At 68.0% G+C, this 27,576-nt stretch overlaps 3 protein-coding genes across 7 annotated transcripts; 1 reads left to right on the top strand and 2 right to left on the bottom strand.

Moving 5' to 3' along the window:
* Positions 1-841: 841 nt before the first annotated feature.
* On the bottom strand, positions 842-7,981 carry THBS3 (thrombospondin 3). Its single transcript, XM_062630893.1, has 23 exons — positions 7,653-7,981; positions 6,688-6,894; positions 6,282-6,538; positions 6,083-6,185; positions 5,856-5,882; positions 5,513-5,595; positions 5,360-5,411; positions 5,128-5,276; positions 4,861-5,001; positions 4,635-4,712; positions 4,405-4,557; positions 4,181-4,291; positions 3,997-4,104; positions 3,647-3,806; positions 3,455-3,573; positions 3,331-3,383; positions 2,975-3,168; positions 2,720-2,898; positions 2,565-2,613; positions 2,197-2,393; positions 1,958-2,130; positions 1,204-1,343; positions 842-1,083 (listed from the first exon to the last, which is right to left on the bottom strand). The coding sequence occupies exons 1-23, from the start codon at positions 7,747-7,749 to the stop codon at positions 1,025-1,027; spliced, it is 2,889 nt and encodes a 962-aa protein (XP_062486877.1). The 5' UTR covers positions 7,750-7,981; the 3' UTR covers positions 842-1,024.
* Positions 7,982-8,722: 741 nt separating this feature from the next.
* MTX1 (metaxin 1) lies at positions 8,723-11,136 on the top strand. The gene is made up of 8 exons (XM_062630918.1): positions 8,723-8,880; positions 8,981-9,050; positions 9,357-9,436; positions 9,542-9,634; positions 9,841-10,023; positions 10,157-10,233; positions 10,523-10,677; positions 10,761-11,136. The coding sequence occupies exons 1-8, from the start codon at positions 8,800-8,802 to the stop codon at positions 10,979-10,981; spliced, it is 960 nt and encodes a 319-aa protein (XP_062486902.1). The 5' UTR covers positions 8,723-8,799; the 3' UTR covers positions 10,982-11,136.
* A 992-nt stretch (positions 11,137-12,128) lies between these two features.
* On the bottom strand, positions 12,129-27,304 carry GBA1 (glucosylceramidase beta 1). 5 transcript variants are annotated; one of them, XM_062630906.1, is made up of 10 exons: positions 15,094-15,267; positions 14,814-15,005; positions 14,593-14,739; positions 14,316-14,449; positions 13,984-14,156; positions 13,660-13,897; positions 13,357-13,581; positions 13,117-13,280; positions 12,906-13,031; positions 12,129-12,830 (listed from the first exon to the last, which is right to left on the bottom strand). In XM_062630906.1, the coding sequence occupies exons 1-10, from the start codon at positions 15,158-15,160 to the stop codon at positions 12,722-12,724; spliced, it is 1,575 nt and encodes a 524-aa protein (XP_062486890.1). In that variant the 5' UTR covers positions 15,161-15,267; the 3' UTR covers positions 12,129-12,721. The 5 variants fall into 5 exon arrangements, with proteins under 5 accessions (XP_062486890.1, XP_062486887.1, XP_062486889.1 ...); XM_062630903.1 differs by lacking the exons at positions 14,814-15,005; positions 15,094-15,267 and adding exons at positions 21,140-21,331; positions 27,072-27,304 and having other exon boundaries at positions 12,151-12,830; XM_062630905.1 differs by lacking the exons at positions 12,129-12,830; positions 12,906-13,031; positions 13,117-13,280; ... (5 more) ...; positions 14,814-15,005; positions 15,094-15,267 and adding exons at positions 17,161-17,737; positions 17,810-17,935; positions 18,021-18,184; ... (5 more) ...; positions 21,140-21,331; positions 27,072-27,304.
* Positions 27,305-27,576: the final 272 nt, after the last annotated feature.

Here is a 27,576-nt window from a genome sequence, read left to right as displayed (position 1 = left end):
GTCCCCCGCGGCAGCGACCCCCGGCCCCGGCGCCGTACGAGGGGTCTCTGGTCCCGGTTGGCTCCCGCCAGCCCCGGCGGCGACTGAGCTCCGGCGCCCTCTGGCGGACCCGGTCCTCTCGACACGCCCCGGGACGGGAACCGGGAGCGGGACCGGAGCCCGCGGGTGCCCGTGGCGGCAGGGGGGGGTTTGTGTGTGCGTGGTGGCGGCTCAGCCCCGCCGCGCCCTGCACCGGACGGACCGGGGGGCTCTCGGCACCGCGCGGCGCCCCCCGCTTCCCGCACGCCCCGGTCGCGCCGCGGCCCCGGTCCGGGGTCTGGCAGCGCTGCCCCGGGCACTGCCCCCGGTGCCGGTCCCGGCGGGGCAGCCCCGCGCCCACCGCGTTGCCCTTTTAAGAGCGGGGCCCGGTGCCGCCGCCGCGGGGCGGGCCGGTGGCGGCCCCGCGCGCTCCCGGGCGGGCGGGAGCAGGGACGGAAGGGGAGGGGGGGGAGGCACATTCCGGAGCGTTGCCGGGACAGCCGTCGCCATGGCGACCGGGCAGTGCCGCCGGGGCTCGGCGCGCACCGCGCAGTTCCCACGGAGCGGCCCGAGCGGCGGGTCCGGTGCGCGTCCTCCGCGGCGGCGGCAGGGCCGGGATGCGGTGCAGTGTTGTGCGCTCGCCTACCAATATTGCACTCGTCCCGGCCTCCCGCCGCCGCGGGCTCCGCCGGTGGCACCGGTGGCACACCCCCCCCCCCGCGACCACCGGACCGGAGAACATCGGGGGGGGGGGGGGGGGTCTGAGCCGTTTCGAGGCACCGGGACCACCCCCTCCTCCCCCAAAGGAACGGGGCGCGCAGGCTAGAAAACACTTAAAACTTTATGGCCAGACTTCGGGCAGGGACCGGAGCAGCAGCGGGGGGGGCCGCGCCGGTACCGGCAGTGCAAAGTCCGCGGGGGGCCCGGAGCGGGGCCTGGCCGGGAGCGGGGCCCAGAGCGGTGCCGCCGGCGCGGTGCGGGGGGGAACCGGGCCGGGCGCGGCCGCTCACTCGCGTCCCTGCAGCAGGAACCGGCGGAAGGGCTCGAAATCGGCGGGGATCGTGTCTGCGGGGACACAGCGGGGGGGGAGCTCCGGTAAAGCGGGACCGAGCCACCCCCCGCAGGAGGTGCTCGTCGAGCTCTCGGCCGGGTAAAGCGGGGGGCTGCCGGGGGGGCCCTGCTCACCGTTGCAGCGGTACTGCAGGTTGGACCAGATGATGTTCTCCTGGGAGAAGCAGAAGACCCCCAGCCGCCCCCCGCGCATCGTGGTGTCGATGATCACCCCGGAGTCGGCCACCAGCCGCGGGCCCTCGTACAGCCGGACCCTGCCGAGGGAACGGTGCGGCCCGGTCGGTCAGCGGGACCCCACCGGGGGCAGCGCCGGGCACCCCGACCCGGGCCGGAGCGGGGCACGGGGACGGCGGCACCGAGCTGGGGCATCGCGGCCCGCGGTGGGATGCGAGCGCCGGCCCGGGAACGGGGCGTCCCGCGGCGGGTGGGATAGGGTGAACCCCCCGCCCCGGGCCGGGCCCCCCGCCGCGGCCGCGATGGAGCCCCCGGCCCCGGCCCCGCCGCCTTTGTCGGGCGCTTTGCATGTGAAAGGCTCCGGCGGCCGCGGGGTCGCCATGGAGACGGGACAATGGCCACGGGGGCCCGGCCGGGCGGACAGGAACGGCCCGCGGAGCCCCCCCGCGACGGCCGCCCCGCCGGGAGCCTTAAAGGGGAAACGCGGTCCCAGCGGGAGGGACCCCCCCTCCCCACCGACAGCGTCCTCCCCCCCCCGAGAGCTGGACCACACTGGGGGCTGGACCCCTCCCCAGGGCATCCTCCCGCTGCTGTGGTCCCACGGGGTGGACCGGTCCCCAGCACCAGCATCCTCCCCCTGTATCATGGCAGGAGCAGCCGCATCCCATCACCCATCACCCCGGGCCCTGCTCACCTGATGTAGCCGACCTGGGGCCTGTGGGCCAGCTGCCAGCGGTAGGAGGTCTTGTCCCGCCAGCCCACGTTGCGCGGGTCCTTCCAGAGCAGGCGGACGTGGTCGGGCGTGTGGCCCGTGTGCCACAGCGCGTTGCGCAAGTGCTCCCCGGGGCCCGTCGAGGACTTCACCGCCTGTGGGTGCACAGGGAGTCAGTGGGGAGGGACCCCGACCCAGCGCCAGGGGTGGCCAGCACCCACCTTGAGCTGCAGCCCCGGCTCAGCCACGGCACGGAAAGGGGTGGCCTGCCAGTACGTCTGCTCCGTCTGCTTCCACATCACCACGTAGAAGCTGGCGCTGTCCTGGTAGCTGAAGATGAAGCCAGCGTAGTCATCGTCGGTGACAGTGTTGACATGGAAGGTGCCCTCGAAGTCCACCCCGTTGAAGGCTGTGTAGCCTACAGGCAGGCAAACGCTGCAAGGACACCGCTCCCCCAGCACGGGACCCCCCACCCCAGCTCCCTCCACTCCTCTGTGGGGCAAAGAACCTGCCCTCACCCCCCCAGCACAGGGGGACAGGAGCAGAGGGGCTGCCCCACAGGACCTAGAGGTGGGAGAACATCTCTTACCGACAGCCAAGCCCGGGTCACTGTTCATGGTCTGCACAATCTCCATGCCCTGATGGGGACAGCCGGGTGAGGGGAGTCCCCAGGGACCCCCGGGCCCTGCTCTGCTCCCCCTCTGCCAGCTCCGGCCCCAGAAACACAGGGGGCAGCACCCACACCTGGTTGAGGACGACCCAGTTGGGATCGATCTGAGCATCCCCCTCGGGGTCAAGGATGACAGTCTGGTAGGCTCGGAAGTCGGTCAGTGTCACCTCGGCGCTCTCGGGGCACACGTCGAACTGATCCACGACTGTGTCGTTGTCAAAGTCCTCCTCGCACACGTCACCCACCCCGTTCCCTGCGGACACGCAGCCCAGTCAGGCTGGGATGAGCCCGTGTGTGGCTCTGCCTCCTCCGGCCCACCCTGCCCTCACCATCCGAGTCCTTCTGGTTGGGGTTGGGGATGAGGCGGCAGTTGTCTGGGCCAGGCGCTGTGTAGTCGGGGATGCCATCGTTGTCATCGTCATTGTCGCAGTCATCCCCCAGCCCGTCGTTGTCCGAGTCCAGCTGGGAGCTGTTTGGGATCTCGGCGCAGTTGTCCTTGGTGTCCTGGTGCCCGTCCCCATCACTGCCAGCAAGAATAGGGTCACAGCAGTGCTGCACATTGGGGTCCCAGCACCGTGTCCCAGCACCCTTGCCATCTCCAAAGACCTCATCATCCCCTCTCCCAGGCCTCCAAGCCAGGAATGGATGGGACAGGGTGGTGACCCCACCTCCGCGTGGTCCCTACCTGTCCTCATTGGTGTCACAGATGTCTCCTACCAGGTCGCTGTCCATATCTGTCTGGAGGAGAGCAGTGCCCTGGTTCAGTGCTGCCTGAGGACCCCCCATTCCCCACCGGGCCCCCACCATACCTGAGTGGGGTTGCTCATTTCAGGGCAACTGTCACAGGCGTCCCCGACCCCGTCCTCATCCCGGTCTGTCTGCAGAGGGTTGGGCACCTTGGGGCAGTTATCCAGCATGTTGGGAATCCCTGCAAGGACAGCGCTGGGTGGATGCCCACAGTCCGGGGTGCAGCAGGGCAGGGCAGCCCCGCAGCCACTCACCGTCCCCATCGATGTCGTTGTCACAAGCGTCCCCCTCGCCGTTGCTGTCTGTGTCCCGCTGGTCGTTGTTGGGCACGTTGGGGCAGTTGTCGCAGGCATCCCCGAAGGAGTCGGTGTCCGAGTTCTGCTGGTCCTTGTTGGGGAAGAGCCGGCAGTTGTCCTGTGAGAAAGGGGACAGGGATGCCCACGTTGCAGTGGTTGGTGGGCGAGGCCACAGTCCCTCAGGGCTCAGTCCAGGACATCTCCAGTGATGACCATCCCAGAGCCCTAAGAGAAGCATCTTGAAGGAGTCAGCACCAAGGCAAAGGGAGAAGCCCCCTGCCCAGCACAACCCCAAAAGCCACAGGCACCTCCACGTTCTTGATGCCATCACCATCGGCATCATCATCACACTGGTCCCCGATGCCGTCGTTGTCAGCATCCTCCTGCCCCGAATTTGGTGTCAGGCGGCAGTTGTCCTGCAGGGACAGTGTCAGAGAGGAGGAGATGAGGTGTGAAGCACAGCCCATGCCCCACCGTGCCGCTGGTACCCACCTGCTTGCAGTGCTTGTTGTTGTCAATGCAGGGCAGGGGCTCATCAGGGTAGCCATCAAGGTCGGTGTCTTGCCCACACACGTTGCCGTTGCCAGCCCAGCCCACGTTGCACTGAAGAAACAAGGAATCAGGAGCTGGGAAGCAGGACAAGGCCATGGCAGGACCAAGCGCTGCCCGTGCCCCCCTCGGCTTCGCCCTCCTCCTGCCCCTGGCCCCTCACACACCGCACAGGAGATCTCCCCGTTCCTCTCGAACACGCAGAAGCCATTGATGTCACAGGGGTTGGAGGTGGGAGTGCTGCAGGACTTCTGCGGGATGCAGCCGGACGTTTGGTTCCCCACAAACCCGGACTTGCAGGGACCGCACTTGTAGGAGCCCTGGGAGAGGGAGGGCAGGGTCGGGATGAGGGAGCGGAGCAGCCTCAGGTGCCAGGCCATGGGGCAGCTCTGCTCACCAGCGTGTTGGTGCAGATGGAGTTGGGGTCACAGCCCCCGTTGTTCCCATCGTTGCACTCATCAATATCCGTGCAAACCTGCGAGCAGGGTGGGAGAAGCCATCACATGGGGCTGCTCCCTGCAGCCCTGCCCATTCCTGTCCCGCCTCCAGCAGCATCCTCCACCCGTCCCCGCAGCTCCGCAGCCAGGAGCATCCACAGGGATCGGGCTGAGCACCACACTCACCTGCTTGCTGGCCCTTGCATAGTCAGCTCCCACACCGGACACGGTGTTGCCGCGATAGCCGCGGGGACAGGGCTCGCAGCGGAAGCCAGGGACTGTGTTGATGCACTTGGAGCCAGGGAAGCAGGGGTTGGCGTGGGCACACTGCAGAGGGAGAAACACCCCTTCACCCTCCAGCACGGCATTCCACACTTCGGGATGGCCACAGCCCCGGGGCATCCCAGTGGAGCCCTTCCCGGCCAGAGGAAGCACCAGCTGCAGCGCACCCACCTCATCGATGTCGGCACAGTGGGTGCCGTTGCCCTCCAGCCCCGGTGGGCAGGGCCCGCAGCGGTACCCGGGGTACTCGTAGGTCTCCATGCAGTCCACGCCGCTGAAGCAGGGGTTGGGGTTGCAGCGGGACCGGTGCTCGTGGAAGCCTGAGGGGAGGGGGGACCGGGCAGGGGTGAGACAGGGCCGCCCTCTGCCCCCTGAGGTGGGAGCAGAGCCTCGCAGCACTCACCGCAGACCTGGCACTCCATGATGGTGTTGCGGATCAGGGACATCTCCTTCACCTGCGGCAGCGGAGCGCAGCGTCAGGGGGGCAGCGTCCCCTGGCAGCATGCTCCTGGGAAATCCAGCCCAGGGAGGGCCGGTACCACCCCCCCCGCCTCACCTGGTCCCTGATGTCCTCCCGCAGCTCAGTCAGGACCCGGTTGAACAGGGTCAGCTGCGTCACCAGCGCCTTGGTCTGCTCGCCTGAGCAGGAGCAAAGGGACAAGGTCAGCCCAAGGCAGATGCAGCTTCCCAGGGCCATGGGCTGGGAAGTGGGAGGACAAGACAAGCAACGGCTCCTCCTCCTCCCTGGTCCACACAGGTTCCCTTCCCCTGTAGCAACCCCTTCGATCCACCACATCCTGAGGCCGGCAGGCACGTGGGGCACTGGGGCGGTTTGTGTAGCCCCAAACACTGCCATTGCCCTCATGCCAGGGAAGGAGGGAAGCGGAGCAGAGACTTACCCAGGATGGAGGCCAGAGCGTTTGTCACTGCCAAGGAGAGAGGCGAGATGTTACTGAGTGCTGCCAAGAGCCCAGCAGTGCAGGGCTGCTCCTGGTTGATGCATGCACAGCACTTGGGCAGGAGCACCCCTCTGTGCAGCACATTGGCACCTCCTTCCTCGTGTGTCACAGCACACGGGTGACCCCGTACCTGCTCTGCCCGGTGCAAGAGGCAGGTGTGCCATTACCTGCACTGTGAATGGACTCATCCCCTTGGAAAGGGCACTCGCTCAGGGCCCCCACGCGGCTCATGGACCCCCCCAGGATCAGCTTCATCGACTCCACGACCCCCTGATGTACAAAGGGAGACGCGGTCAGCCCGGGGAGGGGGGGGGTGTGAGCTCTGCCTGTCCCCAAAGGCACAGCAAGGGGGGTCCCAGCACTCACCTGCATCCTCTGGTAGGCTTTCTGCCCCGTGCGCACCTCGATGGACTCCACCTCTGCCAGGGGGATCTCGGAGAGCTCGGGCAGCCCCACGCTGGAGTCCATCTGCTTGCAGTCGACGTAGAGCTCCACGCTGAGCATGTCCCCGCGCAGCCCGCTCAGGCGCACGATGACCGTGTGGCTCTGCCCGTCCGCCACGTGCGCGTGCTGCAGGTTCACCGAGTGCAGTTTGTTGTCCTCCCGCAGGTAACGCACCAGCACTGCGGAGCAGCAGGGAGAGGCCGTCAGCTCCCCCCTGCCCCAGGGCTGGCAGCCCCCCAGGACCAGCGTGCACCCGGTGCCATCCCTAGTGGGCCCCTCGGGTGGCAGTGGCTCGGTCCCCGTTTCCTTCTGAGCATCACGGGCCCACCTTTGTTGATTTTCCCCACTATGGAGACCTCCAACCACCTCGTGTTGTCCTTCTTGGAGTAGAGGCCGAAGAGGGTCCCCCCCTGCTTGGGGGGCAGGCGGAAGGTGGAGAGGAGGTAAACGTCGTTAACGGTCAGGAGCTCCATGCGGATCTTGTGTGTGATGCTGGCCATCTGCCGGGCCTCGCTCACCAGCAGCAGGTCGATGACTGCGGGAGCCAAACGCGGGGGTCGCCCCCTGAACCGGGAACGCAGCTCCGGACACGCCCGGTGCGGGGCACGCGGCCCGGCCCGGCCCACGGGACGGAGCCGGGGGAGGTCCCTGGACCGCCGGGCCCCGGGGGTCCGGGGAAGCCCCGAGATCCCCGGGCCCCGCCCAGCGCCGGCCCCGCGCGGTGGCGCTCCAGGACCGGCAGCGCCGCGGCCGCGCCACCGGGAGGGACCCGCGGAGCCCCCGCCACTGGAGGGACCGGCGGCCCAGCGGGGACCCCGGCCCGGAGCCTGCCCCGCTCCGCACCCCGCTCCGCACCCGGGGCTTCCCCGCCGGCCCCCGGCATCCCGCACCCGGGACGGCCCCGCAGAGCGGGGATGCAACTCGCGGGACTGCCCCCCCCCAGCCCCGCATCGGGACCCGGAGCTCCTGCAGGGACGGCTCGGCCCGGGGCGCTCCGGGGAGGCGCGGAGAGCCCGGTCCCGCCGCTTGCTCCGTGCAGCCGCACCGGGCGACAAGCGGCAGCCGCGCACCGCTGGAGCCCCCGAGCTCGCATCGGGACCGGCGGCTCCCTGCTCCCGGCGGCCGCCCCGCGCTCCGCGGATGAATGCGCCCCGCTCCCCCTGTCCCTCCGTGCCCCGGTGCCCGCAGCGCGGCTGCCAGAGCTCCCGGGGCGAGCAGAGCCGCTGTCAGCGGGCCCAGGGCCGGGGAGCGGGGCCGGGGGTCTCCGTCCGCCTCGCCCCGGTCTCCCCTTACCTTGCAGCCCCTGACGAGCCGCGCCGGCGGCGCCCAGCAGGAGCAGCACCAGGAGCGCGCCCAGCGCCGGGCCCCCCGCGGCCGCCGGTGCCCCCATGCCGCCGGTGCCGCCGGTGCGGAGCGGAGCGCGGTGGAGCGGGGTGGCGCGACGGGGGAGGGGCCGGGGCTGCCGGCGAGGAGGAAACAAAGAGCCGTCAATCACGGGCGCGCATCCCGGGGACCCCGGCGGCGGAGGGGAGAGGAGCGGGGGGGGACGCGGCGCACCGGGGGAGCCACCGGCAGCCCCGCGCTGCCCGGCCCTGGCGCTGCTCCTGCGCGCCGGTTCACCGGGAGGTCAGGCAGTCTGGGGCCGCCCTACAGCGAGCCAGAGCTGCCCCAGCAGCGCCGGAGCATCCCAGCCCGGGAGAGCCGGGGGCCGCGTTGCCGGGGTATCCCCCGGTGCCAGCCCCCGGGGCGGGCGGTGCTCCCCGGCGGGAGCGGAGCCAGCGCTTGGGAGCGCTCAGCGGCGTAAATCAGCGCCGGGCCCCGGCCCAAGCCCCGGAGCAGCGCGATGAGCTCACCCCGGGAGCTCTGCCCCTGCGCCCCGGGCCGGGAGAGCGGGGCCGCCGGGGGAGCGCCGCTTTGCTCTCGGGCGGCGGCAGCAGCGCGGGGCCCCGCGGGCATCCCTCGGTTGGGCAGCGCCGCGCGGTACCGGTCCGGTCCGTGCCGCCGGAGCCCGCTGCAGCGCCCGGGGCCGCTCGGGGCGCTCCCCGCTGAGCCCCGGCCAAGGCGGGCGGGCGGCCCCGGCCGTGTTTATCGCTGTTTTCCCCGGCTCCATAACAACGCCCGCGGCCGCCCCAGCGCCGTTTTCCCTGCCCCAGCCCCGCGCCAGCGGCTCGGAGCGGAGCAGCGGCCCCGGGCAGCGGCGGGACGGGGCGGGGGCTGCTCCCGAGCCTCCCCCCCGGGGAGCTCCCGTCACTCCGGGGCCAGCGGCCTCCCGGCCCCGTTCCCCTTCCACTGACACGTGCGGGGCGCTGGGACGGCGGCAGCGGCCGCCCCTGCCCCGGGAGCTGCGCTCGGACAAGGGGCGGCCCCGGGCCGGTGGCGGAGCCGCCCCGCGGTGGGGACGGGCGGAGCTGGCCCGTGTGGTTCCGGGTCGGGCGGGAAGATGGCGGCGCCCATGGAGCTGTTCTGCTGGGCCGGGGGCTGGGGGCTGCCCTCGGTGGACCCCGACTGCTTGGCCGTGCTGGTGAGCGGCGCCGGGGCCGGGGCGGCGGCGGCGGCGGGGCCGGGCTCGGTGCGCCCCGTCCGGCCGAGCCCCCGCTCCCGCCGCCGCTCTCCCCTTGCAGACGTACGCGCGGTTCACGGGCGCGCCGCTGAAGGTTCACCGGGTCTCCAGCCCCTGGAGGAGCCCCTCCGGTAAGGAACCCCCCCCCCCCCGGGTTACCGGCACCGCCCGGCAGCCGGGACCATCCGACCCAGTGCAACCCCCCCATTGCACTCCCTGCCCCAGTGCGCTCCTGCCCCATTGCATCCCCTGCCCCAATTGTACCCCCTGCCCCATTGCACCCCTTGTCCCATTGCATCCCCTGCCCCATTGCTCCCCCTGTCCCATTGCACCCCCCCGCACTACCGTGTGCCCCTCTGCCTTGCATCCCTTACCCGAGCATAGGGAGCCCTTGCCCCGGCACCGATGCCTGCACCAATCCCCTCTCCTGCCCTCAGGGCGCCTGCCGGCCTTGAAGACAAGGGACAACGGCACCATCTCCAAAATGGAGCAGATCATAACCCACCTCAGGAAACAGGTATGGGGGTAATGAGGGGCACCCGTGGGGCACTGGAGACCCCTGGAAGGAGGGGGCAGGATTTGGCCCTTCCTTGCTGGATCGTCCCATTGTGTTGCCCTGCAGAAGTACAACGCTGACTACGACCTCTCTGCTGCGCAAGGGGCGGACACGCTGGCCTTCGTGTCCCTGCTGGAGGAGAAGCTGCTGCCGGTGCTGGTGAGTTCTCTTCTCAGGGATCAAAGCGCAGGGTTTGGAGCAGCAGGAGCAGGGATGGGGGTGCTGGGCTCTGCTGTGGCAGCAGTGGTGACCCCGCTGCTCCCTCAGCCCCTCGGGGTCTCTGGGGCACTCAGTGCCTGGGTGAGCAGTGCCGGGCACGGGTTCAGCCCCACCATAGCCTGGGCACGGGGTGCTCCCCGCTGCAGATCCACACCTTCTGGGTGGACGCAAAGAACTACGTGGAGCACACGCGGAAGTGGTACGCGGAAACCATCCCCTTCCCCCTGAACTTCTTCCTGCCCAACTGCATGCACAAGCAACACCTTGAGCGGCTGCAGCTTCTGTGGGGAGACAGCTACATGGAGGATGAGGAGAAGCTGGAGAAGGAGGTGAGGGGATGTGCTTCGGGCACAGCAGCTCCTCATCGGGCTCCGGGGTTCACCCTGGCTGAGCACTCCGGTCCCGCTCCCCGTGTTCCACTGCGTGGCTGGGGGGTGACAGCCCTCTCTCCTCCTGCTCCAGCTGTACCGGGATGCTCGGGAATGTCTGACGCTCCTGTCCCAGCGCCTCGGATCCCAGAAGTTTTTCTTCGGAGACTCGTAGGTGGCTGCAGGGGGAGGATGCTCCACACACACAGGACCGACCCCATGGTCCACAGGGGACCCGCAGCCCCCAGGCTTCCATGGCAGCAGGAGATGCCACCAGCCCCATCTCTTGTTGGAGCCAGCTCCCGGGTGGGATCATCCCGCTCCCCCCTGTCCTCACCTTGGGGTTGGAAGCAGAGAGGGAGGAGGTGCTGCCTGCCCTCCCCTGGGGCACAGGGGGTGGCCCATGTGGTTGATGGCTTTGGGTTGGGGCAGTGACTCAGGGCAGGTCTCTGTGCCCCAGGCCAGCCTCCCTCGACGCCTTCGTCTTCAGCCGCCTGGCGCCGCTCCTGAAGGCGAAACTTCCCAATGGGAAACTGCAGCAGCACCTCAAGTCCCTGCAGAACCTGTGCAACTACTGCACCTCCATCCTCAGCCTCTACTTCCCCTGGGACGGAGGTGAGATGCGTGCCCCCCCACCCCTCACCCAGTGGGCTCAGGGTGCTCTGTGCCCTCACCGCATCCTGGCTCTGTTCCCCCAGCAGAGCACCCGGGCAGCGCCCCCCGGGCAGCGGGCACCGATGAGGCCGAGGAGGACCCACACAAGCGGCGGAACCAGCTGCTGTCGGTGCTGGTGGGGCTGGCGGCCATGCTGGGCTACGCCTTCCTCAGTGGCATCGTGTCCATCCAGCGCGGCGGCGCGGGGCCGGCCGCCCGCCAGCCCATCGCCATGCAGGAGGAGGAAGAGGAGGAGGAGGAGTGAGGAAGAGCCGCTCGCCCTGGTCCTGGAACTGACTGTTTTTACACCGGAGCGTGGCAGCATCGCTCCCTGGGGATGCTCCGCTCCGCATCCTGCCGGGAACTGCAGCTCTCCGTGGGGAGTGCGCTGCCACGCCAATAAATGTCCCCGGCATCACACCTGCCCTCCCAGCAGCTCGGTTCCCTTCCCAGTCTCCCCACTTGCACAGGCTGGAGAGCTGCAGCAGGCACTGATGCGGTGTCCCGTTCCATGCCTGCTCTGTCTCACTACTGCATCCTCCTGCAGCTCCAGCTCTTCTCCCCGGCCTCGGGGCTGTCTGGGGATGGGGTGAAGGGAAGGACAGTGGGGTTTGAGGTTCTTGAAAGCATCTGTGAGCATCTCAGCAGCATCCCCTGTCCTTTCTCCAGCAGCTGTGGGGCTGAGCCCATCATCTCCCCTGTCCCACAGTATCCCAGCAGAGCAGGCAGCAGGTTCTGGGGGGCCAGTGTGTGTGTGTGTGTGTGTGTCCCCACGCTGCTGCCGGCCTGGCTTTCCTGGGTGCTGTAGCATGAAGACCTGGGCTCCTTGGCAGGATTTGGCATGGCCTGGAGGGGCACGAGTGCTCTCAAGTCTCTGCAGAGCCTGTGCAACCACTGCACCTCCATCGTCAGCCTCTGCTTCCCCTGGGATGGCGGTGGGATGTGCGTGTCCCAGCCTCGCTCGGCGGGCTCAGGGTACTGGATGGGCACCCAGAGCCCCGCTCGCTGCTGCTGGATGGGTACCGGGATCCCCGCTCCCGGTGCTGGCCCCCGGCGCTCGCAGGGTGCGGGCAGGAGCGGCGGTGGCCGCCGCAGGGCTCCCTCCCGGCTCCGTTTGCCTCCGTGCCCCCGCCCGCAGCGGGGAGCCGCTGCCGCTGGCTCTGCCAAGGGCGCATCGCGGCCACCCAGGCTCCGCGGGTCCCTGCAGCACCGCGGGGCTCCCCCGGGGCACCCCGAGCGGCTGCGATGGAAACGGGGCCAGGAAACAGCGCTCGCTTGTTCGGGGCAGGGACGGGCTGTGCCACCCCCCCGCGTGTGTGCGATGGCGGGGGGGGAGCCGCGGTGTGGTGGGAGCGAAGCCGCGGTGCCAGGACCGGCGCTGGAGCCTCCCCCGTGCTGGCCCAGCTCGAGGGGCCCCACGGGAAAGGGATGAGTCAATGCAGCCCCCCCGGGCCCTCTCCCCCCATCACGTCACTCGGGAAGTATGTACCCGGCGCTCCCGGTTCCCATTAGCCGGGGAGGGCTGATGCTGCTCCAGCGGCAGAAACCGCAGCCGCCTGCTCTGGCCGGAGCTGCTGACGTCTGGGCTCTGTGCTCAATCCCAGCTCCCGGTCCCTGCCAGCTCCTGGTGCCTGCCCAGGGGATGCTGCAGTGGGGGGGATGCTGTCCCTTGGGGTGACAGCCCTTTGCCTCCCTGCTGCATGGGCCCAGTCCCCAGGGTGCCCCCAGGAACCCCATAGAGCTCACAGCAGGTACCTGCGCCCCAAACCTGCCTCCTCTGGCCCCTGGCACGGTCCAGCAAGGGAGGGCAGAGGGGCTGCAGGCGAGGCTGTAGAAAACCTGTTTATTGTATGAAAACATCTAGAAAAGAGCAGGCATCACAGCCCTTGGATCAACCAGGTCCCCTGCGGTGTCCCCAGCCCCACACAGGGGCCTGTCCCCAAGCCCCCCTCCAGCACCACACTCCTGGTGCCAGCAGCTCCCTTCTCCACGAGCCACATCCATCCTAGGCTGGCTGCTTCCAGAGGAACGTCTGGATGGAGTCACTGGGAGCCGTGGCCTCGAAGAAGCCAACCCGTGGGTCAGAGATCCCGAAGGACACGTCCGCAGGGGAGCTGTGGGGAAGGCGAAGGGGTCGCAGGTCAGGAGGCAGCCGTGCTCCGGGCCGGGCACAGGGCTCAGGCACTCACCGGTTCAGGACCACCAGGACCACGGCGCCGTCAGGGCGCAGGAACGCCGAGTGCTCCAGGTCACAGCGGTGGCACCTCTTGGACACAGCGAGCCCCACACGCTGCGAGCCCTCCGGGATGAACTTGCTGCGGGGACAGCACCAGGGCAGCGATGGGGACCCCCTCTCAGGCTGCTGGCATCACCCCCGCCCCACTCCCAGCCATGCCCCACCTGAAGTGCCCCATGTGGTAGAACATGGGCTGCTTGTAGAAGACGTCCTTGCTGCTGTCCACGATGATTGGGCTGTCCACGTAGTTCTTGCTCCAGTTGGGGCCCCCCTTCATGTCCAGGGCCAGGTTCCAGTCAGTCCAACCCGTCACGTAGTTGTTGAGGTTCTGTGGGGCAGATGATGGTGCTGAGCTGCGGAGGGCGCAGGGGGGTGGCACGTCCGTGTCCCCAGCCGAGCCCTACCGTCAGGATGCTGTGGCTGTACTTGCTGCCGCGGTCCCAGCCGCCCAGCACCACCCTGGGCTCCCAAAAGTAGGAGCCGGCAGAAGCCTCGGTGGAGAGGAGGAAATAATCCGGGAAGAGGTGGTGGGTGATGGACAGCGTGAGGTCGATGGGCGCCAGGAAGTCCAGGTACCAGTGGATGCCGATGCCGCTGATGTAGCTGGCAGCCACGGGGTCTTTGAGGACCTGGCAGGAGAAGAGGGTCACCGGTGCCCAGGGCTGGGAGAGCCGCATTGGGCCATGACAGCAGATACGGGCACTCACCACCTCAGCCCAGTAGGGCAGCATCACCCTCTGGTCATCCAGGATGATGAGGCGGACGTCGCGGTGGGAGCTGTTGGCCAGCGCGGGGCCCAGGTCCCGTGCGATGAAGTCCCGCTGGTGCTCGGGGGAGAAGCCCAGGCACTGGAAGGGGTAGAAGATGATCTCCCCAGCCGTGGGCTCGTTCCCCGCTGTCACTGCCCAGAAGGTCAGGTTGTGTTTGGCGTATTCATCCAGGAACCTGGGTGTGCGGCACACGGTGAGGGGCCCCGTTGTGGCAGCGCCGGCCCTGTGCCCCGGCACCCACCGCGCTCCGCAGCCCCTCACCGGATGAAGTACTTGGCCCAGGCCTGGTGGTACTTGTCCCCGGGGCTGCCCTTCAGCGTCCCCCTCCCCGTCATCGCGCCGTTCGTCTTCATCCACACCGGGGAGGTCCAGGGGCTGGCGTAGAGCGACAGCGGGCGCTTGGCCATTGCCTGGGCTGCCCGGAGGATGGGGATCTGCAGAGAACCGGGATGGCAGCCGGTGCTCTGGGCATGCCTCAGTGCCAGCATCATGGGCAGCAGGATGAGTGCCCTCCCTCCCCATCAGTGGGAAGGTGCTCCCCTTCCCCATCCCATCCCATCCCATCCCACCCGGGCTCACCCTCTGGGACTCACCTTCATCCGCGTATCCTCCTCTGTCAGGTTGAAGTGCTTCAGCTCGAAGTCACCCTCTGCATCAGCATAGGTGTACAGGCGGACAGAGAAGTCGGTGCTGGCCATGGGGACGCGCACGAGGTTGTACTCGATGCCTGGGGACATGGGTGGTGATGGACATCCCTGGGGTGTCTTTGGGGGGAGCAGCCCCTCGGCAGGGGCCTCAGGAGCCAGACCCTGAGCAGAAGAGGTCGGAGCAGCCCCACCGCGCCGCAGCATCGCCCTGCCTCAGGCTCACCCTCCTCGGAGAAGTAGGAGCGGAGAAGGTGATTCTGAGCATCCTTGGACAGGGACAAGATGTTGATGGCAGCCGAGTCTGTGACGGAGCCACCGAAGCCCTTCACCTTCTGGTAGCGCTGCGCCGTGTCCAGGGTGAGGTGGAAATCTGCAGGGGACAGAAACCATCGCAGCCGCAGGCAGGGATGGGCTCCGTGCCCCACGTCCGGCCCCACCGGGTACCTGGGGTGGCTGCGTTGCGCTGGAAGCTCCCCTGGCTGCGCTCCAGCCGCTTCCCGGCCTTGCTGCTCTCGTACCTCACGTAGGTGCCCGGCGCCGGCAGCACCACGGGGTCCAGGGTGTCACAGTACGCGGCGCTGCAGGCGCACACCAGGGAGCCCTGCCCGAAGTCCTTGGCATCGCAGGGACGGCCACCTGCGGGAGGAGGCACCGGCTGGGAGCCCGGCTCACCATGGACACCAAAGCGCTGCCCTCCGGCCCCGGGCACGGCACCAGCACCTACCTGCTGCTCGCCACGCTGCCTGCGCCAGCAGGAGCCAGCCCAGGGCCCTGGCACTGCCCAGCCCCATCGCACCTCTGGGGACAAGAACCAGGCTGGGAGCGGGTGAGCGGTGTCAGCAACCGGTTCCCTGCTGGAGCACAAGTGATGGGGAAGGGCTGAGGGACCTGGGGGGTTCAGATGGAGAAGGATCAGGGGGGACCTGATGGCTCCCTACAAGTGCCTGACAGGAGGATGGAGCCAGGAGGGGCTGGGCTCTGCTCCCGAGGAACAAGGGATGGGACAAAAGGAACCGGCCTCAAGCTGCACCAGGGCAGGTTTAGATGGAGCCGAGGAACAATTCCTGCCCCACTGGATCAGGCTGCCCAGGAGAGTGCTGCAGGCACCGGTCCTGGAGGTGTTCACACCCCCTCAGTGCTATGGCTTAGTGGTGGCCTTGGCAGATGGGGCTGGATGAGATGAAAGGGCTTTTCCAGCTTCACTGACTGCATTCCATGATTCACTTCACTCCCATCACATCCCTCCCACTCCTTGCTTGTCCCATGGCTGTGCCATGTCCTGATGCTCCACACGTTCCCGGTGCCGCAGCCAACAGCTCCACGCTCCCAACCCCACAAGCGCGGCAGCCAGGGCTTGTCCTCACACGGTGCTTTGGGGCTCAAGCTCCCAGCACCAAGGGGTCCCACATTGCCCTGCTCCCTGCTGGTCCTCCCACCCCGCCCTGGGATAGGAGCTTCTCCATGGGGGCATGGGATGAGCCTGCTCCACACCCGGTGCTGCAGGGGAGTGCGGGTGGGACGGTGTGGGGCAGGGAGCTCACTGTGCGGGATGGGGCCGGGGCCGGTCCCGCGCATCCCCTCCCGTTCCCTGGGCACGGCCTCAGCGCTGTCCTGCTCTGGGGCCGTCCCCATCCCCACCGGCAGCTCCGGAGCCGCGGTACCCACCTGCAGCCCAGGATCCCTCTGCTGCGTCTCTGTGGGCGCGGGCGGCAGGACCTGCTCCGTGGCTCCGCGGGGAGGGCGGCGGCGGCGGCCGGTGGAGCAGGAAAGGTGAGTCGGGCCGGGACAGCCCATAGGGCTCCCAGCTGGAGCCCGGGGATGGTTTTGCAACCTGGCTCCTGCGAGAGCTTTCAACACTCACCGCAGCTCCCAGTCCTGTCCCAGTGGGGTGCCCCCCAAGTGCCACCGCACCCCGCCCCAGCACAGCGCTCCCCTTGGGAAGAGCCCCACAGCAGCCACCTCATCTCCCCTGGGACACCCCAAACGGGCCGAGGATCCCATGGGGGCTCAGCCTTGAGACCCACCCAGCAGCAGCCACCATCCCCTGCATGTGGCTGTACCAGCAGTGGGCAGAGGCATCACCAGGGCCGCTGTGAGGGTGCCATAGGTGCAGTGGGGGGCTATGGGTGCTGCTCCCCCCTGCTGTGTGGCTGTACCCCCCACGCCTGCGCCCCAGGCCCACAATGGGGCTGGGTGGAGCAGGCTGCAGTGGTTTACGATCATCAAAACAAGTCTGGGCTCTGCACCTCCTCCTTCGGGATCTCCCTAATTGCAGGCACCCGCATCAGGAGAAACAGGAGCCACGGGAGAGGCAGCCTCGGCCCGGCCCCAGTGTTCCCCTGATGCGGGTGGCCAAGGGGACAACCCTGGTCCAGGCACACGTGGGCGATGGGAGCAATCCCTCCGGCCATGGACGTGCTCCATGAGCAGGGTTCAGACGGAGCCTGGTGCCACCTCCCTGCCGCGCTCCATCCAGCTGCTAAACCTCTCCTTTGATGAGTTTTCCCCCAGCATCAGCAGCTCCGCGGCTCGCACACAGGGGACGCTGCCAAGGAGCGCTCTGGCTTTCTCATTCCATCACTTCAAAGATGCTGGTAACGTTCCCAAAAGCTGGAGCGAGCAAACACTGTAACTGGTATTTAAGGAGAGCAAACAGGACGGCCAGGTAATTGTGGGCTGCCAGCTCCACGGCCAGAATAGAGGGGAGTCTGTGCGGAGGGTGGCTGGATGCGGCCAGCGGGAGCTGTGGGATGGCGTCAGCCCCGCTTGGCGCAGGAGGACACAGAGCGAGTTCCCTTTGCTGCAGCGGGATTTCGGTTTAATAAAGAGGGAAACGAAGGCGGGTTGGGGTAAACCCAGAGCACATCTGAAAGCCATCAGGCGCTGGCGGGCGGCTGCGGCTCCAGCTGCAGCCATCGGCATGGCAGCCCCACACGGAGCCCTCCGGAGCGGCCCTTCCCGAGGAAAACCGCGCTGTTTCCGAGCGCGCAGAGGAAACGCTGACGGGATGGCGCATACCGGAGCGGCCGCGTCACGGCTCCGCTTGGCGCACGCGAAGGGTCCATGGGAGCCACGTGTGGGAGCGAGGGCCAGGACACGGAGCAGTGGGGCTGGGGGGAGCTGGGAAGCACCGGAGCAGCAGGGGCGCAGCGCAGGGAGCACACAGAGCCCCTTGCAGTGGTCACCAGCGGCTTCCATCATCGCAGGGGGACCCCCAGAGGTCCCCCCCGGCTCAGCACCAGCCCCAGCGCCGTCCCGGCCATCACTGCTGGCGCCACAGGTAGGTCTGGATGGAGTTGGCCGGAGCCACAGTCTTGATGAAGCCGATGGCAGGGTCCTGGATCCCAAAGGGCACGTCCCAGGCAGACCTGGGGGCGAGAGGAGCTGAGCGCACCGGCCTGGCCACAGCCGGGTGTCCCCATGGGCCCTGCCCCACTGACCTGTTGAGCACCACCAGGACCAGGGCCCCATCGGGGCGCACAACGGCCACGTGCTCGAGCTGGCAGATGAGGCACCGGCGGCTCCGCTGCAGCCCCACGCGCTGCGAGCCCTCGGGGATGAACTTGCTGCGGGGACAGCACCAGGACAGGGATGGGGACCCCCTCTCAGGCTGGTGGCATCACCCCCGCCCCACTCCCAAACGTGCCCCACCTGAAGTGCCCCATGTGGTAGAACATGGGCTGCTTGTAGAAGACGTCCTTGCTGCTGTCCACGATGACGGGGCTGTCCACGTAGTTCTTGACCCAGTTGGGGCCCCCCTTCATGTCCAGGGCCAGGTTCCAGTCGGTCCAACCGGACACAAAGTGGTTCAGGACCTGGTCAGGAGGGAATGGGGCTGAGCAGAGCTGAGCCCCCAGCCCCGGGTGGGCAGTGCCGGGGGAGGCCGTACCGTGAGGATGCTGTGGCTGTAGCGCTGCCCCCGGTCCCAGCAGCCCAGGGACACGGAGAAGCGGAAGGTGAGGAACCCGCTGCAGGCCTCTGTGTAGAGCAGGAAGTGGTGGGGGAAGAGCTCGTGCGTGGCCTCCAGGCTGCAGCGCGGGGGGACGATGCTGTCCAGGTACCAGTGAACCCCAATGCCGGCGACGTAGCGGGCAGCGGTGGCATTGCCCAGGACCTGGTGGGGGGAGCAGAGCAGACACCTCACACCATGGAATCGACTGGGTTGGAAAAGACCTTTCAGCTCATCCCGTCCAACCATTCCCATCCCCTGCTCCCTGGGAGCAGAGACCAGACCCCTCCCGGCTCCATCCTCCTCTCGGGCAGTTGTAGAGAGCAATAGGCCCACCTGGGCCCCATGTGGATGGATGCATGGAACCCGTACTGGGGTCTCCTAGGGCCATGTGCTCATGATCCAGAGCGATGGGTGTGTGGGGCAGACGTGCCCCTCATTGGGCTCCTCACCCATGCACAGCTCCCGGTCCTCCCTCCGCATCCCCCTTGCAGCCCGGCCCTGCCCGTCCCCTGCAGCCGCAGCCCCGCTCGAGCCCGCGGCAGGAGCGCGTTTCGTGTCCTTTCGGTTAACGGCGATTCCCGCAAGCGGCTCTGGGAGCGCTGCGAGGGCTGAGACGAAGCAGCCGGAGCCCTGCCGGTGCCAGCAGCTCCTGTGCGCGCCGCGCCGCAGGAACCCGGGGCGCGGATGCCACCTCCCGTCCCTGCCGCAGCCGGGCAGCTGCGAGGAGGCTGCAGCCGAGGGAGCCGGCTCCAGCAGACTCGGCTCTGCTGCGCTCTGTGGGGTGGGAGCGGCCGCCGGCTTGGTTTGCACCTAAACTCCAAGGCTTGGGTGGGACGGGGCAAGGAGGAAGAGGAAGGAGCAGGACAGGGTGGCTTTGCCCTTCACCACTTTGGCCCAGTGCGGGAGGTGGATGCGCTGGTCGTCCAGGATGATGAGCCGGGTGCGGTGGGAGCTCTGGGCCAGCGCGGGGCCCAGGTCCTGGACCACGAAGTCCCGCTGCTGCTCGGCCGTGAAGACGATGGTGGGGAACTTGGGGGGGGTGAGGATCGCAGCGAGGGGCTCGTTCTGCACCGTCACGGCCCAGAAGGTCACGTTGTGTTTGGCGTATTCATCCAGGAACCTGGCGTGGGCAAGGGAGGGCAGCATCAGCCGCGCCAGCTCTGCCTGCTCCATCCCTCCCTCTGCCCACCCCATCTCCCTCTGCCCACTCCATCCCTCCCTCTGCCCACCTCATCTCCCTCTGCCCACCCCATTCCTCCCTCTGCCCACCCCATCCCTCCCTCTGCCCACCCCATCCCTCCCTCTGCCCACCCCATCTCCCTCTGCCCACCCCATCTCCCTCTGCGCACCCCATCCCTCCCTCTGCCCACCCCATCCCTCCCTCTGCCCACCCCATCTCCCTCTGCCCACCCCATCTCCCTATGCCCACCTCATCTCCCTCTGCCCACCCCATTTCTCCCTCTGCCCACCCCATCCCTCCCTCTGCCCACCCCATCTCCCTCTGCCCACCCCATCTCCCTCTGCGCACCCCATCCCCACCCCATCTCCCTCTGCCCACCCCATCTCCCTCTGCGCACCCCATCCCTCCCTCTGCCCACCCCATCCCTCCCTCTGCCCACCCCATCCCTCCCTCTGCCCACTCCATCTCCCTCTGCCCACCCCATCTCCCTCTGCCCACCCCATCTCCCTCTGCGCACCCCACCCTCCCTCTGCCCACCCCATCTCCCTCTGCCCACCCCATCTCCCTCTGCGCACCCCATCCCTCCCTCTGCCCACCCCATCTCCCTCTGCCCACCCCATCTCCCTCTGCGCACCCCATCCCTCCCTCTGCCCACCCGCCCCATCCGGGCCCCGAGGGGACCCTACTTGATGAAGTAGTTGGCCCAGGTCTTGTGGTACTTGTCCCCCGCCTGCCCCTTGAGTGTGCCCTTCCCGCGGACATCCCCGTTGCTCCTCATCCAGGCTGGGGCTGTCCAGGGGCTGCCATAGAGCAACAGCGGCCGCTTGCTCATGGCCGAGGCTCGGTGCAGGAGGGGGATCTGCAGGAGGGGGCAGAGGGATGGGCTCAGCTCCAGCTGCAGCCTCCCCCCCGGTACCACCCGGCCCAGGGAGGGATTGGAGCACCTCAAAGGACCCATGGGGAGAACGGCACCAGGGAGCAACACCCCATGGCACTGTGCCCTGCTCTGCGCCTTGCCGGTGCCAGCCAGGATGCGCCGGGACGTGCCCTGGAGGAGGTGCCAGCTCCCACAGGCTGTCCCCATGCATCCCACGCAGTCACGGGGGTCCCGGCACACACAGGAGCTCCAGCACAAGATGGGACAAGGTGCTTCAGCCTCCCACCTTCATCTTCACATCCTCCTCCGCCAGCTTGAAGTGCTTCAGCTCGTAGTCGTCGGCGACATCGTCGTAGCTGTAGGGGCGCATGGAGAAGTCGCTGCAAGCCATGGGGAGCCGGAGGAGGTTGTATTCAATCCCTGTGGAGCAGGAAAGGCATCGAGCAGCCCTGGAGCAGCCAGGCCATGGGTGTCCCAGTGGTGGGGACAGGGACACAGCCACCACCGGGGACCCCCTGAGCCGCCCCCCGCCCCCTGCTCACCTCCCTCCGAGAAGTAGGATTGCAGCAGCTTGTCCTGGGCCGGCGGTGACAGTGCCAGGATGTTGAGGGCAGCAGCATCGGAGAGGGAGCCGCCGAAGCCCTTCACGCGCTGGTACAACACGGACATGTTGACTGTGAGCAGCAGCCCTGCGATGGAGACCCCGGCTCAGCGCACGCTGCTGGCGGCTGCGCTGGCACCCGCTCGGCTGCAGCAGGTACCTGGGGTCACGGCGCTGCGCTGGAAGCTCCCCTCGCTGCGCTCCAGCCGCTTCCCGGCCTTGCTGCTCTCGTACTTGACGTAGGTGCCCGGCGCCGGCAGCACCACGGGGTCCAGCGTGTCGCAGTACGTGGCGTTGCAGACGCACACCATGGCCCCGCCACCAAAGTATTTGGGGCTGCAGGGCCGGGCCCCTGGGGAGCACGGGCAGGGGGTGGGCAGCGGCCGGGCTGGGGCTGTCCCAAGCACCCCATCACCTCCCTGCGCCCCCCCATCGCCCCCCTGGGCACTGGGCTCCCATCCCAGGCCACCACCCCGGCCACGCCGCCCCATTGCCACCCCAAACACCGTCCTTGCACCCACCTGCAGCCCAGGGCACTGCCTGCAGCAGCAGCAGCATCCAGCCCACTGCACTGACAGCGCCCATGGTCCCTCCGTGTCCGCCCGGAGGGCAGAGCCTGCGGGCAGGGGCACACCCAGCCCGGGTGGGGATGGGGGCACGGGCTGCGCTCCCCAGCTCCATCCCAAAGCCCCTTGCAGGAGGCTGCGGTGGGTCCATCGCTCCCGGCACCCACCCAGCTCTGCCCCGGCTGCTCCGACTGCTCCTCCCCAGGCGGCTCCAGCCTCCCCACCTCACCTTGCTCCAAGACCTCCCTCCGCAGGGCCTCAACCACCCCCACAGCTCCTCCTCGCTCCCTCCCCACCCCACACCTTCTGCTGGTCCTGGACCATCACCGCACAGGGCCGGGAGTGCCGGGAGCCCCCCTCCTGCTGCTGCCATGCAAAGGGATCAGGCCCCGAGAAGAGAGGCCGGGATCCCATTTTAGCAGCTCTGACCGCATGCAAAGCTCCCCCAGCGCAGGGGGATGCAGCTTGGGGCACCCCTGAACCCACTGCAATGCCCTGAAGGAAGAGCTGATTTCTTCCTTTGGCCAGGCAGGGTTTGAATGAATCCCTGCTCTAACAGCACCTTGGGCCGTTTATCCCTGCCCATCACCCCAGTGCCCTCACTCCCCCCATGCACTCAGCGTGGGGAGGATCCAGAGTCCCCTGGCCAGGATGGGAACGTGGCTGCATCACCCGGTGCAGCAGAACAACCTGGTAGGTGCAGGCACACAGGAGCTGGGGCTGCTGCCATCCCCCAGGCTGCTGCATTGCTCACCCCACCTCAGCACATGCCATGCAGGTGTAGAACAAGTAGCAAGCAGTGCAAGAACAAGCAAGCAGAACAAGAACAAGAACAAGCAGCAGCAGTAGCAGCAGCTCCTGCATGGCCGGGGCTCTGCCCTCACCCCCAGCAATAGCAGACCCATACATATACAGCCAGACCCATGGAAAGGAACTTGCTGCCCCAACCCCGGCTGTGCCAGGAGCCGAGCTCAGCTCCGTGCCTGCTCCCATGGACAGGGTGGGATGGGAGCTCCTGTTCGTGCACCCATTGCCGCAGGGTCACCCTCGGCATCTCCGCACAGGGGTGGCCCAGGGGGGAGCCGCTGCTCCATCTGCCCATGAGCATCCACACGGGGCTCAGCAGGGTGAATCCCCCCCGCTGGCTCCCCCTCTCCACCAGCAGCGCTTCCCAATGGATTTTCTCCTTTGCTGGCACCCCAGAGGCAGCTCTGAGGCCATTGAACCTAGCGGGGTTCCTCCTTCCCTGCAGCACTGCCCTGCGCTCCCACGGCTCCACTGGAGCCGAGCCCGGGCCAGCTGCCACCGGGGCACCCGGGGACGGGCAGCTCCGGAGGCAGCTCCTGGCTCTGTCCCTCTGCCCCGTGGCTCTCCCACCCCCGGCTGTGACTCAGCTGATACGCCCAAGGTAATGAGCCCCACTTTTGGGAGAGGTTAATGGGTCACTGCTGCCCCACACTGAGCTTAGGCCACCACCAGCCACCCGGGGTGCTCCCGACGCCCTTTCCCTCTCTGTTTCAGGGTCTATCTCTGCTTGCATCCCACCCAGCAACAGCCCCGCCGCCAACCCGGGTCCCCACCGCTCCTTGGGGTGGAAGCTGCGGAGGCTGCTGGAGCCGGTCCTTATCTACACCGGGTGATAAGAGCTTCCTGCTGAGCAGGAAAAGTGAGACCCAGGGGAAAGGCAACTCCTTGGCATGGAGCGGGTGGTGCCGGGCGCCCTCATCAGAGCCTCTTCAATCCACTTTGTGCTGGGTATTAGGAACAATTCCTTCCCCAGAGGGTGCTCAGGCATTGGAACAGGCTGCCCAGGGCAGGGCTGCAGTCACCGGCCCTGCAAGTGTTCACACACCCTCAGTGCCATGGGGCAGTGGTGGCCTGGGCAGTTGGGACTGGGTGAGCTGAAAGGGCTTTCCCAGCCTCACTGATTCTGTGATTCTCTGACGTTGGAGGATTCCCCCCCTCTCCATTTGGTCCTCCGGCAGAGAGCACAGGGAAGAGGGCTCCGTCCCGCGGTGATTCAGCATCCGGCCATCAGCTTTTATGACCAGCAATGGCAAAACGTGAAAGGCACCCGGTGAGTGAGGACGCGGGGAAGCAGCAGCAGGTGGAGCAGCCCCGCAGCGGGCACAGGGATGTCGGGGTGCTGGCAGCGGGATGCTCTGCCCCTCTGCTCCGCAGCTCTGCCCAGGGCACGATGCGGGGCCGCGGGGGACCCCCCCGGGCCGTGTGCTGGGGATGAGCCAAGATCCCGCGGTGACCACGCTGCGCCCGGCCCACGCAGCATCACTGCCAGCCCCGCCAGCATCGCGCCTGCCTCAGCCCTTCCGCACCCGTGACCTCCCTGCCCTAATCCTCGGCTCAGCAACACCCTCCCGCTTCCTCCCTCCCGCCTGGGTGCGCCCCGCTCGGCGCCCACTCCCGTCCTCATCCCTCTTGCTCAAGCTGCCCCGGCTCCATCACGAGGGCCCTGGTGCACCCTGGAGCTGCTCAGGGCAGTGGGGACCGCGTTGTCCCACCCTTGCCGGGGGTGGCACCCGCACTGCAGGGCTGCTGCCACCGGGGCGGCATCGCTGTCGCTGCAAGGCCTCAGGAGAACGCTGTGGAGGCCCTGAGCACATCCAGACCCGGCTCATCCCCTGAGCCCAGCACGCTGGGATGCTCCTGCAGCCCTGACCCCATCAGACATCGAGGCAGCATCAGCATTTAATGGCAGAGCAGCAGGAAACAGCGTTCACAGCCTGAGGGAGCGTCACCCCAAGGGGCACCGGTGCCCCTGCATCTCCTACATGTGCCTGGTGCTGCCCAAGCACTCGGCTCCACTGCGGTGGTGGGACTCTTCTTCCACAGTCCCAGGCCCGAGCCAGTGGAGCACCAGCAAAATCCAGCCCCTGGCCAGCCATGGGCATCCCAGCCCCATCACTGCCGCTGCCACAGGTAGGTCTGGATGGAGCTGGCTGGAGCCACGGCTGCGATGAGGCCAACGCCATCAGCCAGCCCGAAGGTGATGTTCTGTGGAGACCTGGAGGGTGAGGATCAGCGGGGTCAGCCCTGCAGCAGCTCCATGGGTGCCCAGGGCGCAGCAGGACAGGGCCCCACTCTGGGTGCCTCACTCACCGGTTCAGAACCACCACCACCACGGCGCCGTCGGGGCGCAGGAACGCCGTGTACTCCAGGTCTGTCTTCTTGGACTCCCTGGAGGCAACAAGCCCCACGCGCTGGGAGCCCTCAGGGATGAACTTACTGCATGGGCAGGAGCGAAGAGCAACCCCAGGAAGGGAGTCAGACCCCAGAAGAGCTCCTGTCCTGACAAGCTGCTACAGCAACCATGGAGCTGGGACCCAGGCAGCACGCTGTGGGGACCCCAACCTATGTCGGGGGGGTCCTGACCCACCTGAAGTGCCCCATGTGGTAGAACATGGGCTGTTTGTAGAAGATGCCTTCGCTGCTGTCCACAATGACGGGGCTGTCCACGTAGTTCTTGACCCAGTTGGGGCCCCCCTCCAGGTCCAGGGCCAGGTTCCAGTCGGTCCAGCCAGACACAAAGTGGTTCAGGTTCTGCAACAGGACAGCCCAGATGGGTGCCCAAGGACCGGGGTGCCAACAGGAGACATGGCACAGTGGGAACCCTCTGGGGCCTGCCCCACGGGGCAGCACCGGGGCCTCACCGTCAGGATGCTGTGGCTGTACTGGTTCCCCCGCTCCCAGCAGCCCAGGATCACATCCCTCTCCCAGAAATGGGCCCCAATGCACGCCTCCGTGGCCAGGATGAAGTAGTCTGGGAACAGCTCATGAGTGGGCAGCACCGTGTCCTTTATGGGACCGATGAAGTCCAGGTACCAGTGGATGCCGATGCCATGGACGTAGCGAGCTGCCTCTTCATCCTCCAGGACCTGGCAGGGAGACGTCAGCCACCACGGGTCCCATGGGGCAGCGCACCAGCCCCGCGGGGACGTGCTGTGACACAGGAAGGGGGCTCTGCCCCCTCGCCGTGCTGCTGGACCCCACGCTCACCACTTTGGCCCAGTGCGGGAGGTGGAGCCGGTTGTCATCCAGGATGATGAGGCGGATGCCACGGTGGGAGCTGTTGGCCAGCGCGGGGCCCAGGTCCCGTGCGATGAAGTCCCGCTGCTGCTCGGCTGTGAAGCCCAGGCACTGGAAGGGGTAGTTGTTGATCAGCCCAGCCGAGGGCTCGTTCTCCGCTGTCACTGCCCAGAAGGTCAGGTTGTGTTTGGCGTATTCATCCAGGAACCTGGGTGCGGAGCAAGGGGTGAGCCATGGGGCGACCCCAGCGCAGGGTCTCTCCCCTGTCCCCGGGTGCTCCTCACCGTACAAAGTAGTTGGCCCAGGTCTTGTGGTACTTGTCCCCCGCCTGCCCCTTCAGGGTGCCCTTCCCCACGAAGGACTCGCTCGTCTTCATCCAGGTCGGGGAGGTCCAGGGGCTGGCGTAGAGCGACAGCGGCCGCTTGCTCATGGCCAAGGCTCGGTGCAGGAGGGGGATCTGTGGAGGGGGCAGAGGGATGGGCTGAGCTGAGCCCCTGCACTCCCCATCCCCTCCCGCTCCTTCCCGCTGCTCACCTTCAGCTTCGTGTCCTCATCTCGCAGGCTGAAGTGCTTCAGCTCGTAGTCAAAGGGAACATCATCATAGGTGTAGGCATGGAGGGAGAAGTCGGTGCTGGCCATAGGGAGACGGACCAGGTTGTACTCCAGCCCTGCAGGACCAGGACAGGCAGAGGTGGGCAGTGGCACAGGAGGACACCCATGCAAAGTCCCAGTCACCATCCTTTACACCTCCCCAGTGCTCTCACCCTGCTCAGAGAAGTAGGAGCACAGCAGATGATCCTGAGCTGTTTCTGGCAGGGACAAGATGTTGATGGCAGCCGCATCAGTGATGGAGCCACCAAAGCCCTTCACCTCCTGGTACCGCTGCGCCGTGTCCACGGTCAGGACGAGGTCTGCAGGAGGGAGCTGTTGTGACGGCCGGCGGCAGGCAGGGTCCTGCCCATCTCCCACAGCCACAGCAGGTACCTGGGGCTCGCAGGCTGCGCTGGAAGCTCCCCTCGCTGCGCTCCAGCCGCTTCCCAGCCTTGCTGCTCTCGTACTTGACGTAGGTGCCCGGCACCGGCAGCACCACGGGGTCCAGCGTGTCGCAGTACGTGGCGTTGCAGACGCACACCATGGCATCACGGCCAAAGTACTTGGGGCTGCAGGGACGGGCCCCTGGGAAGCATGGGCATGGGGTGGGCAGCGGCCAGGCTGGGGCTGTCCCTGCTACAGCATCCTGCCTGCCCTGGGTGCTGCCTCTGCCCCTGTGGTAGGCACCCCATCACTCCCCCAGCCACCCCATCACTGCCTCAGCCACCCCATCACTGCTCCAGCCATCCCATCACTGTTCCAACCACCCCATCACCGTTCCAGCCACCCCATCACCACCCTGGCCCCCTCATCACCACCCTGGACCCCCCATCACCACCCCCGGTGCCCCAGCTCCGGTGCTGCCCCTGGTGCCTCCACCCCCTGGCTCACCTGCAGCCCAGTGCACGGCCACCAGCAGCAGCCACAGCCGCCAGCCCAGGGCACCGGCCCCGGTGGCCGCCATGGCCCCTTCCGTGTCCCCAGGCAGGTCCCGGGGTACGGAGCCTCCTGTCCCGGTGCCACCCCGGTCCGGTCCGGTCCCACCGCGCTGGCTGCCCGCCGAGCCCGCAGCACCGGGCCCGCTGCCGGCCGAGCCTTTAAAGGCTCCCGGGCTTCCCGTCCCGCCCTGCAGGAACGGCACCGGCTCTGGGCGGGCCGGGCTCTGGTTGGGCAACGCAACGGGCGCGGGCCAGGCCCTACCCCGCCACGGTAACCGGGAAGCGGAGCCGGGGGAGCCGCACGGACGGCGGGGCCGCTCAGCCCCTCCCCGGGCACCGGGGGCTCCGAGCACCGCTCGGGCACGGCCCTGGGTCCCCGTTGCTCCCGCCGGTACCCGCCGTCCAGCGGGGACAAGGCGCCCGCCCCGCCCCTCATATGACCGGCGTCAGCTGACCCG

Source organism: Pezoporus occidentalis, unplaced genomic scaffold (genome assembly GCF_034315485.1).
Source record: "Pezoporus occidentalis ecotype Australia unplaced genomic scaffold, CSIRO_AGI_Poc_V1 ctg360, whole genome shotgun sequence".
Lineage (NCBI taxonomy): Eukaryota > Metazoa > Chordata > Aves > Psittaciformes > Psittacidae > Pezoporus > Pezoporus occidentalis.
The sequence above is the reverse complement of the archived record's forward strand: the minus strand, read 5'-3'. Positions and strand labels throughout refer to the sequence as shown.